The sequence below is a fragment of the Sparus aurata genome, chromosome 4 (genome assembly GCF_900880675.1).
Source record: "Sparus aurata chromosome 4, fSpaAur1.1, whole genome shotgun sequence".
NCBI lineage: Eukaryota > Metazoa > Chordata > Actinopteri > Spariformes > Sparidae > Sparus > Sparus aurata.
The window spans coordinates 41,155,256-41,170,450 of NC_044190.1; the positions used below are offsets into that span (position 1 = coordinate 41,155,256).

General features: G+C 44.8%; 1 protein-coding gene across 1 annotated transcript in view; it reads left to right on the top strand.

The window, feature by feature from the left end:
• Positions 1-15,195, top strand: part of vps13c (vacuolar protein sorting 13 homolog C) — an 88,749-nt gene that overhangs the window by 15,369 nt on the left and 58,185 nt on the right. Inside the window, exons 16-43 of the mRNA XM_030413265.1 lie at positions 772-946; positions 1,985-2,047; positions 2,122-2,266; positions 3,710-3,810; positions 4,006-4,148; positions 4,274-4,466; positions 4,578-4,692; positions 5,113-5,249; positions 5,487-5,619; positions 5,708-5,825; positions 5,912-6,044; positions 6,381-6,453; positions 6,720-6,820; positions 6,949-7,102; positions 7,648-7,727; positions 8,083-8,142; positions 8,362-8,512; positions 8,588-8,704; positions 8,809-8,912; positions 9,135-9,302; positions 10,151-10,186; positions 10,993-11,297; positions 12,192-12,339; positions 12,421-12,529; positions 12,710-12,843; positions 13,112-13,268; positions 13,474-13,553; positions 13,687-13,755. Of these exons, the coding sequence (XP_030269125.1) occupies positions 772-946; positions 1,985-2,047; positions 2,122-2,266; positions 3,710-3,810; positions 4,006-4,148; positions 4,274-4,466; positions 4,578-4,692; positions 5,113-5,249; positions 5,487-5,619; positions 5,708-5,825; positions 5,912-6,044; positions 6,381-6,453; positions 6,720-6,820; positions 6,949-7,102; positions 7,648-7,727; positions 8,083-8,142; positions 8,362-8,512; positions 8,588-8,704; positions 8,809-8,912; positions 9,135-9,302; positions 10,151-10,186; positions 10,993-11,297; positions 12,192-12,339; positions 12,421-12,529; positions 12,710-12,843; positions 13,112-13,268; positions 13,474-13,553; positions 13,687-13,755 (3,502 nt within the window). The remainder of the gene's footprint in view (positions 1-771; positions 947-1,984; positions 2,048-2,121; positions 2,267-3,709; positions 3,811-4,005; positions 4,149-4,273; positions 4,467-4,577; positions 4,693-5,112; positions 5,250-5,486; positions 5,620-5,707; positions 5,826-5,911; positions 6,045-6,380; positions 6,454-6,719; positions 6,821-6,948; positions 7,103-7,647; positions 7,728-8,082; positions 8,143-8,361; positions 8,513-8,587; positions 8,705-8,808; positions 8,913-9,134; positions 9,303-10,150; positions 10,187-10,992; positions 11,298-12,191; positions 12,340-12,420; positions 12,530-12,709; positions 12,844-13,111; positions 13,269-13,473; positions 13,554-13,686; positions 13,756-15,195) is intronic.

Below are 15,195 nucleotides of genomic sequence, written 5' to 3' on the forward strand. Positions count from 1 at the left end.
GGAACTTCCTGAAGCTTAACGGCAATAAAACCGAGGCCCTGCTCATCAGCTCCAAATCCACCCTCACCAAATCACAACACACCCCAGCCCCAACAATCATCATCGACGGATTCCCGGTACCCTTCTCCCCCCAAGTCAAGAGCCTCGGCGTCACTCTGGACAGCACCCTCTCATTTGCACTTTATATTAAAAACATCACCCGGGCTGCCTTCTTCCACCTCCGAAACATCTTCAGACTCCGCCCATCACCTTCCCAATCCAGCACCGAAATCCTGGTTCACTCATTTGTCACTTCCCGCATCGACTACTGCAATGCCCTCCTCACAGGACTCCCCACCAAACTCATCAGCAGACTGCAAATCATCCAGAACTCGGCCGCCCAGATCATCACCCGTACCAAATCTGACCACATCACCCCTATTCTCATCCAACTTGACTGGCACGAATACAGCCCGTCTCGCACCCTCCGCTCAACCTCACACATAAGACAGTCAGACTCCATCGCAACATTTAAATCCAAAATCAAACCCCACCTGTTCAAACTAGCATACTCACTCTGACTGGTCACTGTGCACTACACTTTTTTTTTTAGGTCAATGTTTGGTTTTAAAAATGTTTGATGTTGTTCTTTTATCATTTCATTCTATGTAAGGTGACCTTGGGTGACTTGAAAAGCGCTATCAAATAAAATGTATTATTATTATTATTATTATTATTATTATTAATATTAATCTAAGCTTTTGGTGTGTTTGTTTTGTTTGTCTTTTCCAGGTGGAAGTACGCCTTCAACAGCATCATGGAGGTCCACATCAGACGCTTCAGTCACATGTGGTCCTGGTCCAACATCAGACAGCACCGAGAGAACCTGAAGGCCTACAGGACAGCCTACAAGACCAAACTGCTGAGTCAGAACAAACCAAACCAAGACACAGAGCGACATGTCCAGGTGCTACTGAACTTATAGAAACACCTGGTTTAAACACACAGACAGCAGAGTCTGGACCTGAGGAGTCTGGACCTGAGGAGTCTGGACCTGAGGAGTCTGGACCTGAGGAGTCTGGACCTGAGGAGTCTGGACCTGAGGTTGTTTTGTCTCTCCAATGTACACATCTGTGCAGTCTGAGAAAGTCAAATGATATCAAATAAACATCAGATCCCGGTTCACTTTAAACCTGCCAACACACTGAGGCGGAAACTTGTCCATCCTGAGAACAGAACACCCAGGAATATACAGAGCGATGTAGTTTATGTGGTTTAATGCAGCAGGACTGCACAGATTTGTACATTGGAGAGACAAAACAACCTCGGGTCCAGACTCCTCGGGTCCAGACTCCTCGGGTCCAGACTCCTCAGGTCCAGACTCCTCGGGTCCAGACTCCTCGGGTCCAGACTCCTCGGGTCCAGACTCCTCAGGTCCAGACTCCTCAGGTCCAGACTCCTCAGGTCCAGACTCCTCAGGACTCTGCTGTCCACTGACATCTGAGGAAGACGAATCATTCCTGTGAGGACAACAATGTAAACATCTTGTCCAGAGAAGACACATGGTTTGAAAGAGGGGTAAAATGATCCATCTATGTCAAACTGGAACAGCCATCTTTGATCAGAGGAGGTGGCCTACAATATTACTTATGACCCACATACAATGCAGTACTGAATTCCCTCCCCAAATGGGTTAGGGCAGGGTTAGGGATCACCTAGCCCTAGCAACCCACATGAAGGCCGGTTGGGTCAAAGACCCACAAGCGGCCTTTATGACTCTGAAACTCTGAGCTCTCATGTCCTTAACAACTATTTAAGGACACTCACACACAGAGTTTTAAAAGCCTGCAATGTTTTACACTTTTTGTGTCAGGAAGTAAAATGGAGGAGTTTCAGATCTTTCCTGTAGGCTGGAATGTGTGTTAAATACACTAACCTCAGTCTGTTAGAGATAATCTGTGTTGCATTCACTGACCTGCTGATGGAGTCTGTTTGGTTCCTGCAGGAGCTGGAGAAAGTTCTGGACGTCTTCAATATCACGTTGGCCCGGCAGCAGGCCCAGATGGAGGTAAACATGATGAAGACTGAGGAACACACTCAGACCTGAGTCCAGTTTAATTACAGATCGTCTTCCTCCTCTAGGTGTACCGGTCTGGACAGAAGGTGGTGGGGAAGAAGGCGGCGGGGGGACAGAAGCAGGCAGGAGGAGGAGGTTTCTTCAGCAGCTTCTTTGGTAGAAAGGCCAAGAAGGAGGAGCAGGAGCCTGAGGAGAGCAAGGAGACAGAAAGTAAAGGCCCCCACACACCGCCCAGACTCAAACCAACAGCCAACTGCCTTTATCCGACCACTCTGTTGCTTCTCGTCTGACCCGTTCAGCAGAAAAGTTGCATTGAACACACCGCTTTGACGTGCTGCCAGCTCCACAGTAGCGTGTACATTCTGCGCTTGCGCGAGATGCAATAAGCAGCTGGCTCTAGTGTTAAAGACGCTGGACTAGAGGTTTATGCACGCAACTCTCTTTACTTTCGATCAAAACAAAACTTAACTATTTCAGACAAAAATAGCTGCATACTAAACATGCAGCGAGGCATTACCAAACGAACACAGATGAATTTGTCCTGAACGGACATAATAACAGCTAGTCTCATGCCAGTACTCCAAAACATGGAAACAAGAAATGACGGAACAGAGTGCATAGAAAAACAAAGCGCATCACAGTATTCCGCCCCTCCCACACAACGTGCTGATTCGCTAGCACACCGCCAATCAGAGAATCCAATGGCTCAGATGGCCAACAGCCCACCTCCTCAGACTTCGCATGTTGAATCGGAGCAGACAACGTCCATGCGGCTCAGAAAGCTTCTAACGCAGCTGAACGCACCGAACAGATTTGTTCCCGACCTCATCCGAGTCTCTCCAAACGCTTCAGATGCCAATGGTTGGGCCAGTGTGTTCCTGCCTTAAGTGACTCATCTGAAATCAACCAATGAGATAATCATGATCATCAACATGATCACAAAAATGAAATCCACCAGATCTTCATGACAAATCAACTGTACAAAGTCTAGACTTCAACTAACTGATGTACCAATTTAAGATCTTAATAATCTGAACAGGAACAGAATCAGCCTCAGTAAAATCAACTGAAAAGTAATTTAGTTTTTTCAGTCAATTGAACTGAGATGTCTGTCAATCTCGATCTGATTGTGGGAGATTGATACACAGAAGATTTTTAATTGATGAAAACTATTCAAATGCTTGGAAAAAAAGTTTAAATTATGAAAAGCTTCCTAAAACATTTTTATAGTCAAAGAAATAAATGTGTCCTGATTGTGTGTTTAGTAAATCTGAGCTGGATCTGCATCTAGAAAACCAGAAAAGAACGAAGTCGACCCTCGACTACTGTTTGTTTTCACTTTACACAGAAATCATTCTGGAGGAAACAACATGAACCAGTTCAGCAGTGTTAACATACTGCTTGTGAATTTTGTTATTTGTTTCTTTTCAAACTTTACAAATGCTTGATTAAGATGTTTGGATGATTATTGACGGTTAATGTTGGGAAGATTTGTGACGATTGATGTGTTTGACTTGACTTCCTGTTCAGATGCATTTGTGTTTTTGCCAACATGAAGGGATTCGGGATGATGGTCTGTCAGAGATGTTCAGGCGATGTTTTATTGGTTTTATGTTTCAGTGAACTGAACACATTTCTGCCTCTTGTGTTCAGGTTCAGGTTTGGAGGACCTCATGACGGCTGAGGAAAAAGAAAAACTGTACACTGCCATCGGCTACAGTGGCAGCTCCCACAATCTCGCTTTACCCAAACAGGTAAACACACCTGCGGATTTATTAACTTTCCTTTCATGTCCACCGTCGGGACAAAAAATCTAACATAAATAAATCATAATTTATTTAAATCATAAATCTCCTGCTGGCTGAGACTGTAACTGTATGTCTGTCTGTGTGTGTGTGTGTGTGTGTGTGTGTGTGTGTGTGTGTGTGTGTTTGTGTGTGTGTGTCCAGTACGTGGCCGTGGTTGTCACCTTCCAGCTCTTCAGGACCTCAGTGACGATCAGAGAGCAGCCAGACGTCCCAGAGATCCTCAAAGTGCAGATGATCGACCTCAGCACAAGAATCTCTCAGAGACCTGGAGCCCAGGCCTTTAGGTGAGCCTCTTCATCCTGTGACCACTTGTCACAGGTTTGATCCCTGTGTGGTTTCTGTGTTGTGTGGTGGACATGACTAAACGATTCATCGTGTGTTAATGAATGAAGCGTCTGTGGTCCTGCAGGGTGGAGGCAGCGCTGCAGCACTGGTACGTTACAGGTCTACTCCAGCAGGGGGCGGTACCTTCACTCATAGCCTCAGTGGGAGACGCCTCTTCCTCTCTGCTCAGCGTCCTGTTCGAGTTAAATCCTGAGGAGACTGCGGCCGACCAGCTGCTCAGAGTTCACTCTCAGCCTGTGGAGATTATCTACGATGCGGTAAACAGGAAGCAGGATGTGACATCAGATCACTCGCTTGATGACTCACTTGTAAGAACAAGTAATGAACCACCAGAGTGACACTTGTGTTTCCTGCTGTTTGTCCTCCAGTTGACCGTCAACAGTCTGGCCGAGTTCTTTAAGACAGGGAAAGGTGTGGATCTGGAGGTGCTGACCTCAGCCACACTCTCCAAACTGGAGGAGATCAAAGAGAAAACTGCCACAGGTCAGTTTGATCAGATGTAGCTGGATTTTATTGGATGAATCACCTGGAGTCTGAGAACAGCTGCTCAAGCTCAACTTTTCACCAAGTCTGAGTCTGGTGTGGAAATGAGTTGTGTCAGAAACAGTTTGTCTCTCTGTATGTATTGATTGATTGATTGTATTTCTAAGAGAATTTGTACAATATGAAACATAAATGCAAGCAATTTCATGCTTCATAGCAAAGTTAGCATCCAGCTAATTCAAGGAACATAAATGTTTTGTTGATTGTGACGCCTCCTGTGGACAAAAGATGATGCTTCGTCCCGTACCACCAGACTACAGAGCAGCTTCTGTCCTCAGGCTGTGAGACTCCTCAGTTCAGTTGATCCAGTAGAGGACAGTCTGGTCTCATCACGATTTTGATGCATTCGGGTTTCTGCAGGCTTGTCTCACATCATTGAGACCAGGAAGGTCCTGGACCTGAGGATCGACCTGAAGCCGTCCTACCTGCTAGTACCAAAGTGTGGTTTCTATAGCAACACATCGGACCTGATCATTGTGGATTTTGGCAGCCTGCAGGTGAGTATTCATTTTTATTTTTAACTGCTGTCAGACAGGTTATTTTATAGGTTTTTTGTTTAGAATTTTAAATAATGTTTTCCATTTGAATTGTTTTAAACTTTTTTGGGGTTCATGAACTTGTTTTAATAGTTTTTCATCCATTCAGACTGAATGAAAAGAGACCACAAAATTCAGTAGTGGCAGCTGTGAGCGTGTAGTTAAACATTATTGAATGTAACGTGTGTGTGTGTGTAGTTGAACAGTGTTGAGCAGAGCAGTCTCAGTTCGTCTTCGTCTTCCTTCTCCTCTCTGGAGGAAATCATGGATAGAGCCTATGAGAGATACAACGTGGAGCTACGAAGAGTCCAGGTGCTATACAGCAAGTCAGGTACACGATAACTGCTCAAAATCTACACAACAAGGTCACACCTCCTGGAAGTCCATACTTCATTGATTAAATTGCAAATGAACTCCAGGTGAGGCCTGGAAGTCGGCACGGCTGCAGGGTTCATCAGTTCAACATATCCTCCAGCCGATGGACTTCACTGTCCAGCTAGCCAAGTGTATGGTGGAGAAAGATGCCAGGATGCCCAGGTATGACTCCAGGTGTCCAGTCTGCTGACTAATCTGTCTCTTCCCCCCCCCATACATGTTGTGTGACTAATTTTGGGTGTCTTCAGGTTCAAAGTGTCAGGGGAGCTGCCACTGCTGCACATTAAGATCTCGGACCAGAAGATCCAAAACATTCTGGACCTGGTTGACAGCATTCCACTGCCCAACATGGGCTCCTCCCCCTCCACCCCCACAAAGAAGGTAGACTTGGTACAGCCCGATACCACTGTAGCCACACCGACTGAAATAAACACACCATTCAGGAGGTGAAACTGCCACTGAGCTTTTTGTAACAAATCAAAGTGCAGTTGGTCAGTGAGTCTCTGGAGAGTTTAGGGAGTGAAGGGTGAAGTCTGTAGGTGTGACAGAAAAAAGTTTAGAAGAGTCCTAGAGCCAAGTTTTTAGGTATGTTTGGTGATGTGATAGGGTCAAGTTTGGGGAGTGACAGCTGAAGTCTGGGGAGTGACGGTTCGTTTGAAGCTCAGGACTGATGCCATGAACTGATATCACCATATTTGGGTGTGTTTCTTGCTGCAGGTGTTGTCAATGGCGGCGGTCAGACCACGAGCACTCAGCCTTCACCCCGCACTCCTCGACACCTTGGAAACAGGTCGGTGCTGCTGCCCTCAGATTGGTTGTTAAACATTGTTGAATCACAAAAACTGATAGTGTTACCTAACCGATGCGAAACAAAAGAATTACAAAATGGAGAGATATTCCTAGACAAAGGATGTCTTTTGTAGTTACAGATGTGTTTCTTAATTTTAGTAATTAATTAATTTAACTGAGGGAGTGAAGCCAGCCGCCTGTTCATTGAAGGTTTAGATTGAATGTTGATGATCATGTTGTAATTAGTGTTTGTGCTGCTGTGTTCAGATTCAGATGAAGACACCAGCGAGAAGTCGATAGATGAGGATCACCAGCTCTCAGCTCTGGAGGAACTCACCGACCTTCACTTCAAGTTTGAAGTCAAAGAGGTTTGTTCCTCTTGTCTCAGGTCAGGTTATCATGTGACATCATGTGAGGGCGGGGCTTACATCAGACTTTTTAACAAAGTTTTATTTATATCAAGTCAGTGTGAGACAGTAGCGTGTGGTGTGTTCAGGTGCTGTTGGAGCTGACCCGACAGGTGGACCAGGAGAAAACCATCCTGTCCTTCAGCGTCCGTCAGCTGGGAGCTGAAGGGAAGAGGCGGAGCTTCGACATGAGCGTCACCTCATACCTGCGCAGAGTCACACTCAGCTACTGCGACATACCAGGTAACATAACAATAATAAAAAGAATAATTTGATCATGATTTCTACCTTAATGAATCATGTAATCACCCAAAAACAAACCACTTAATGAATGTAAATGGAACCACCAGCCTTCTAATTGGTGGACATCCGGCTCTCCTGATCCACAGCTGCCTGATAATCAGCTTTTCTTCTCCAGACTCTTGTTGTGATATCAGCCTTTAGAAATCCACCTGCACTTGCAGCTGGTAAAGATGGAGCTCATGTCAATGACTTAATTCACTGCTGGGCAGTTAAATTGTAATTGTTGTAATTTATTAGTTGATTTGTATTTTGTTTTGAAAATTTGATTCCTCAAATGAACTCGAACAAACAAATATAGTGGAGTATAAAGTACAGAGTAGCAGAGAATGAAAAAGTACAAGTGTGTCACAATTGTACTTGAGTACAGAACCTGAGTGAATGTAATTAGTAACACTAACCAGTCTCCTTGATTACTAAAACTAGTTTTGGTATGTGTCCTGAGGAAAGTAATGTGAAGTGGTGTCGTTCAATTTGTTTGTCTTCAGACGGCATGAATCGTCCTCTCCACCTGATCAGCTCCTCCGAGCAGCAGGGCTCCAACTTGCTAAAGGTGGAGTTCATCAAGGTGAGCACAGTTCAAAGCTTGAAGGCCGTCCAGTCTACGGTACACAGGGTTGGTTGAATCATTGTGTCTTTCATGATTGTATGATGTCATAACTGTCTTTTATGAAGGTTGGTAGTTTGGACACATACTGTTAGCTGTATTTAAACAAAGTGCTGCTGTGTGATTGTTGTTGTGTCTCGAGAAAGATCTTTGTGACTGAAACATCAACCATTTTTTATAACCCAATGCAGTGTGTGTGTGTGTGTGTGTGTGTGTGTGTGTGTGTGTGTGTGTGTGTGTGTGTGTCCTTCAGACACATGAACATATATACTGACTGCAAATCTGAACATGTTTGTGTGTGTGTGTCGTCCTGCAGGCCGACCCCAGCGGTCCTAGCTTCCAGACTTTGTTCAACAACACTGAACAAACCCTGAAGGTGGGTGGATGAGGTTTCCTTTGCAACGGGGGGTGGAGGGGTCCATGGGTCCATGGATCCAGGGGTGGAGGGTGGAGGGTGGGAAGTCAAAGAGGCTCCTAAAATTAGAATTTTATTATATTTGTGTTTCTGACTCTTAGTGTCTTGTTCTTCCTCTCAGCTGATCAGGTGTTAGGTGTTCACAGGTGTCTCATAGCTATTCACCTGCTGGTGTTTCAGGTGGAGTTTTCCTCTCTGGACTTCCTCCTTCACACTAAAGCTCTGCTTTCAACCATCACCTACCTGACCGGTGTTGTGCCACCAAAACTCTCTGCCGCACGTGACCGTAATACCAAACAACAGGTGGAGAAGAGTGGAAAGGGCCGTACAGGTGAGTGTCTGCTCACAGGTGTGTCAGAATGATTGTCTAAAGTGTCTTTGACTAATGTTTCTGATCTCTCTCCAGTGTCTAAATTAGCCAAAGATAGCAGTGTGTTCAGCTTTAAGCTGTTCGCTATGTTGGGTTGTTTCCACGTGGAGGTTTGTGACGATCGCCATAGCATCGCTGACATCAGAGTCCAAGGTACCGAAACATGTTTAACACAGACTGAAGAAGTGAAGTGAGCTGACAGAGACGCCGACACGTTTTACTCATTAATGTGTCACCTGACTGTCGCTGCCCTGCAGGAATCGATGCATCAGTGTTGGTGCAGGCGAAGGAGACGGAGGTGTTCGCTCGACTCCGTGAAATCGTTGTCACAGACGTCAACCCCAAAACCATCCACAGAAAGGTCCCAAACACTTCTTCACTGTTTAGTTCTCATACAGGCACTTTGTTAGATTTAGTTTTATGATTCCATACACGGATGAACGACGTGCTCCAGTTGTGTCTTGTTGTTTTAATCGGATTAAATCTTCAGCTGAACCAGGTTGAACAGTAGAGTGATGGTAGTAGCAGCTTCATGAGCTTTATGAGATGATGCAGTCCTCCCTCCTCTTCCTCCCCCCTACAGGCAGTGTCCATCATGGGGGAGGAGGTGTTCAGCTTCAAACTGTGCTTGTTTCCGGGGGCGACGGAGGGGGAGGGTTACAGCGACATGTCAAAGGTGGACGGGAAGGTCACACTGCGTCTGGGCTGCATCCAGATCATCTACCTGCACAAGTTCCTGATGTCCCTGCTGGTCAGATATTACACATTTATACATGTGCAAATAGATACACACAAAAGCAAATCTACACACACACAAGTTCACTTGTACATGAATACTTAAACGCAGATATTTTTACACATGCTTTGTGTAATTGATGTTTCTTTCAGTTTTTTCTTTAGAATCTAAAGAGTTTTCTGTGTGTTTTTATATTTATTTGAGTGTATTGTGTTGTGTGTTAGTCTCTGTCTGACCATTTAAGCAGTAAGTCACCAAATGCAAACACAGCAGATTGTATTATCCTTATTTCTTCACAAGAATTCCCACAATGCCGTGCTTCATATTTGATAGATATATTCTACAGTGTCCTGAATTGGTGTCAGTACAGACGGATCTGGACAAAATGTTGAGTGTCTAACCGACCAACCAGCAAGCCGACTAACGAACACACCACCTGACTAGCCAATCAATCGCCCCGTAGCAGTTGGTGCTGACAGACTTGTCACAGGTTAACCCTGTTGTCAGTGCAGCTCCAGGTCAGGATAATATCACACAAACTGTCTGTGGGACTAAAACTTTCACTGTCTGTTTGGAGTAATGAAGCATAAAACCCGATGATACTGTGATCTTCTACAGACACAAACAAGACCGATGAGTGAGACAGGTTCTCTCCTCAATTTTAAAGAAATAACATCTAGAGAATTTCCACGTTATTCAAATGAACTTTAACCTCTGATGTGTCTGTTGCTTTAATATATATATATGACTTTTATGTAATATGGCAGTGTGAAATGATTGTGTGTGTGTTGTGCTTCTTGTTGCACGTCTCTCTCTACAGTCTCTCATGTTTCTGGTCTTGTTGATGTGTTTTGTTCTTTCAGGCTTCTTTTAGCTTTCAGTATTGGTCTGCTGATGAGGTACAGCGTCCAGCATGCAGCTCTGAACTGCATCAATCCTTCTGCTTTAGCTTCACTCAGCGACTCCACTGCACCCCAGTCCACCTTAGATATCATCTGGGTTAAGGTTCAGAATATGACGTGGTCTCTGTGATCAGGTCAACCCTCGTCCTCGACTTCACAACTGGTTTTTAATGGTGAATTTGGGTTAATCTGAGCCAGAGCCAGTTGATTGATGATGTTTAAACCCAGTTTAACTCAGAAGGAGAGAAAAGCTCAAAAGTAGCTCCTTAACAAACATCACAGTGGTGCAAAAACCCCCAGAAAATCATGCTTTTCATAACAGTTCCTCCATAAGTGCTATGCTACTCACTCTGCTGCCTTCATCCCCCGTCACATGACTCTGCCTGTGTGATCTCACTTCCCTCCTTGAAAATAGTTTTGTACTTTGTTTCAAAAACTTCAGATTGTATTAAATTAACCTCCAAATATTCCCACAATTATTTATTCATAAATGTGTTTTTGTGTTTACACACTGAAAAGTTTGCCTTTATTTTCAACAATCATCTTCAAACTTCATATGTTTTTTATTAAACCAGCTGACTTGTACATGCAGAAACATGTTAGTGAACAAGTTGTTTTATGAGTTAAATGAATTGTGTGATTATCATTCTGAGGTTCATTTCATTCATCTGAAGGTTTATGAAACAGAATTGACCGTAAGCTCCGTCCAGGCAGTGAACGTGAACGTTGGCTCCCTCGTGGCGTCCTCATCCTGTGACGCTGGGTTGCTTGTTGTCTCACTGTGAATGTGTTTTGTTTTTCAGATGTTCATCGATAACTTCCAGACGGCTAAAGAAGCTCTGAGCGCTGCGACGGCTCAGGCGGCGGAGAAGGCAGCATCCAGCGTTCGAGGCTTCGCCCAGAAGAGTTTCCGTTTGTCCATGGACATCAAGCTGAAGGCTCCGCTCATCATCATCCCACAGTCCTCCACCTCCCACAATGCCATGGTGGTGGATCTGGGTCTGATCACGGTGGGGAACAGCTTCTCTCTGCTGCAGGTTGAAGGTTTCTCTCTGCCGGCAGTGGTGGAGAAGATGGATGTCAAACTGACTCAGCTGAAACTCTCCAGGTATCAACACAAAACCTCAGAATAAATAAAAAGGTCAATTTTTTATTTTTTTTCTCAAATATGTTTATTGAGCTTTTTACATGTTAACATATAAAACAACAACAAGGCTCAGTACAACATTGGTCTGGACAGTCTATACACAAAAGGTCCATTTTTATTATTTAGTTAGACGTGAGCCTGGAGGTTCAGAAACCTGTTTGTGGTTGAGTCAGAAATATGCCTGATTGGACAAATGAGAAAATAAAGATGTTCAGAGTCACACGGAACAAAGAAGCAACGCCGTGAATTCACTAAACCAAAGAAATATCATGAAGAGCGAACCAGAACAACAAACAGACGAGCAGACATTTATAAAAGCTGACTCTCTATGATGCAGCAGAACAGGAGAACATCAGTGCTCCGCTCTTCTGTGTTTAGTCTTTATTATTATTCTCTTGATTTTGAAGATTTACACAGACAGGGAGAAGAGAGGATGAGGTCCGGACAGGTGGCAGGATCTGAGCATCTTGGTGGCAGAACCAAACTTTATTGTGATGCAGAGATTCTAGCCAGCGACTGTTGTTGCATGGCGTGTTTCTGTCTTTTCACTCTGAGTCTGTCTGATTGAGGGTGAGGATGACAAAATAAATGGCAGAATTTTGTGAATAGACTGTACAGGCTGCTGTCGTATTGGTTTAAAATGGTGACATCACAGCACCTTCATCAGGGTAGAAAGACCTCTAGTTCTCTCTGTAGACAACAGACAGCTCAGGTATTTAGATGTAGAAACTGTAAAGTTTTGCTGTTCATGTTTCCCTGAACACACCAATAATTCCTGCTCTGATCATTCACACATGATGACGACCACGTGGATAAAAACATAATGCTGATTAGATATTGAATACATGTTCTTAGAACCACACTGAAGCCAGACTCCTCTCAGCCCGACATCTCGATCCTCCAGCCGATCAACTTGGAGCTGCTCATCATCAGGAACCTGGCTGCTTTGTGGTTTACCGAGATCGCTGGGGTCCAGGTCCAGGGAGTCCTCCGGTCCCTCACTGTAGGTCTCACATGTTTGGTATTGTTATATGGGATTTAGCGTTCCTCAGAGTGAGACATGAAACTGTGTCATGCTCCTCAGATGAGTCTGGGTGAGGAAGACCTCAGCGTGCTAATGAAGATCCTGCTGGAGAACGTTGGGGAGGGAAGTAAAGAACACAGCATGGACGTCAGGAGACAGGTGGCTCAAGGTAACCCTACTCTCGGTGCATGATGGGAAATCTCAGAGAAACTCATGAGGTCTTACCTGTGCATCAACACTGGTGTTATATAAAACCTCACTACCTTTGAGTTCTGGTGTGAATTTTGTTAATTTCACCAATCAGACAAAAAACAGAATCAGATTTTTACTGACTGGTTTCCCACCTCAGAGAAGGCGGAGCTTGCTGAGCAGCAGGCCGAGGTGGTGTCTTTACAGATGGAATCTGACGGTGTGTTGGCCACCACCAATGGAGGTCTGACGGAAAACACGATCAATATTCTCCTCAACTTTGAAATCAAAGAGGTACGAAATCTGCAAATGCTGTGAGAAGTTTGAGCCACACTTCTTTTCAGTTCATCTGTCTGTCAACCCAAAAATCAAACCAAACACTCTTCCACCACCTGAAGTCTGTGATTTATTACTGTAGCTGCCAGTATGATCAGGAATCCTTCGTCCTGATCGACTCCAAGTTAGTCACTTTATTCAGATTTCTCCTCAACACAGCAGCTTTCTGCTAGCCAGCCAGCAGGTGTCTTATTCATCTGGTTCTGTTCACTGTTTCCTCTGTAAGGTGTTGCTGACCCTGAAGAAGCCCAGAGAGCAGAAGGAGTCACCCTTCCTGGTTTTTCAGGTCGCTCAGCTGGGCATCGACACCAAAGTCAGGAAGTATGACATGTGTGCCACAACTTACATCAACAAGATCACAATGAAGTGCCTGGAGTTCAAAGGTCAGAGCCCCTCAGCACACCTGAGCGATAATTACCCTTCCTCTATGTGTAAAGGCTGATGATGATCAACTTTTACTTCTACACCCTGCAGTGTTTTCCTTTGTGTCCCAACTGATTCCTGGTAGACCGGAAGCAGCTGATCAAACAGAAACATGTGCAGCAGCTGTTTCGATGACATGATTTTTTTGGTTTCTTCTGGTTTCAGACTCGAGTGGTGAGCCGCTGTGTCTCATCAGCTCTTCAGTGGAGTCTGGAGCTGAACTGCTCAAAGTGCAGTATTGCAAGGTGATGACATCACTATCTCACTTTTCCACAGATAACCTGTTTAGATGGTAGAGCACAAGATGACCCTTGAGCAGAGAATAAAGACATTTAACATTTCCAATCTCCTCGAACTTGTGTGACTGTGTTTCTTTAGGCCGACCGCTTGGGGCCGAACTTCTCCACCATCTACAAGAACACGGAGCAGATGATCAACGTGAGTTTGTCCACAAACACTCAATGATCCGCTGTTCTTCCCACAATCATGTTAATTAGTGTTTGAGTGGGGAAAGGCTGGGCGGCTGTAGCTCAGGTGGTAGAGTGGGTCAACTAGAAATCAGAAGGTCGCTGGTTCGAACCCTGGCTCCCCCCAGCTGCAAGTCGAACTGTTCTTAGATAAGATACGGAACCCCAAACTGCCCCTGATGTGGTGCTCGGCCCCTTGCATGGCAGCCACCACCATCAGTGTATGAACGTATGAATTACCTTAAGTAGCTTTGGACAAAAGCGTCTGATAAATGCCCTAAAATGTAAAAAATGAAATGGAAACTGTCTGGCTCCCTCTGGCGGTCAGATGAAAACCGATGCACAGCTAAGTGTTTTTTTTATACAATGCTTTTCTTGTTCTTAATTTGTGTTCATTGAATGGCTTTGAAAGAACTCTGATTCTTAGTTGTGAGTGTGTGGAACATGAATTCGAAGATGTTGGTCTGCAGGTCACACGTGCAGTTAATTGAAATTGATCATTTGAAGCTCAGCAAATAGAGTCTGTCCCTGTTTTTTCTGATAAGTCCTAAACTACAGAGTAGGGCTGCACGAAAAATCGTTAAAAAATTGCGATCTCGATTCACACATACACGTGATCTCATTTCCACACATAGTGATTCTGAAGAATTTTATATCTCGAGCTGGATCACAAACAAATGCTCCTATTTTCCTCACGGATTTTTTGGAGCGCCCCCAAACACAGCACTTGATTCAGTGGAGGAAGCCCGCCTTCAGTTGAGTGTTTGGAAGGAGTGAGTGAGAAGCCGTTTTTAGACGGGGCAGCAAGCCGCCAATCTGCCCGTCCTTTTGGCGGCTAGGTCCGCGGTTTTAGACAGAGGACGGCAAATTGAGGGTCTGTTTTGGTCCGCCGATTTGCCGCCTCGGAAGGTACACTTATATGGAATTAGATTTGTGCCAAAAGAAACAAACAAAACTTAAATGACCCTGGCTTTAAAACGGAGAGAAGAAGAAGAAGACGACGACGACGACGACAACGACAACGACAATGAAGAACAGTATATGTATGTCATAACTACTTACATTTCATTAGTTTTTCTTGTTGTGGGTTGTTACTGTTGTTCTTCGTCGTCGTCGTCGTCGTCGTCTTCTTCTTCTCTCTGTTTTAAAGCCAGGGTCGTTTAGCGTGCTAGCTACCTACACATAGGTACTGAGCTGTGTCAGTCAAAATTTAATTAGCCTATGGGGACGCTCTGCTGAAAAGGCCTGACTCCCCGAGAGGTTTGTGCCAAAACTGCAAACAAAAAGTCAGGGAGCGCAAACGAGAAAGAGCTGCAGAGAGAGCGCAAAGCTGTTTCATGTCTCTCTCTCTCTCTCTCTCTCTCTCTCTCTCTCTCTGTCTCTCTCTCTCTCTCTCTCTCTCTCTGTCTCTCTCTCTCTG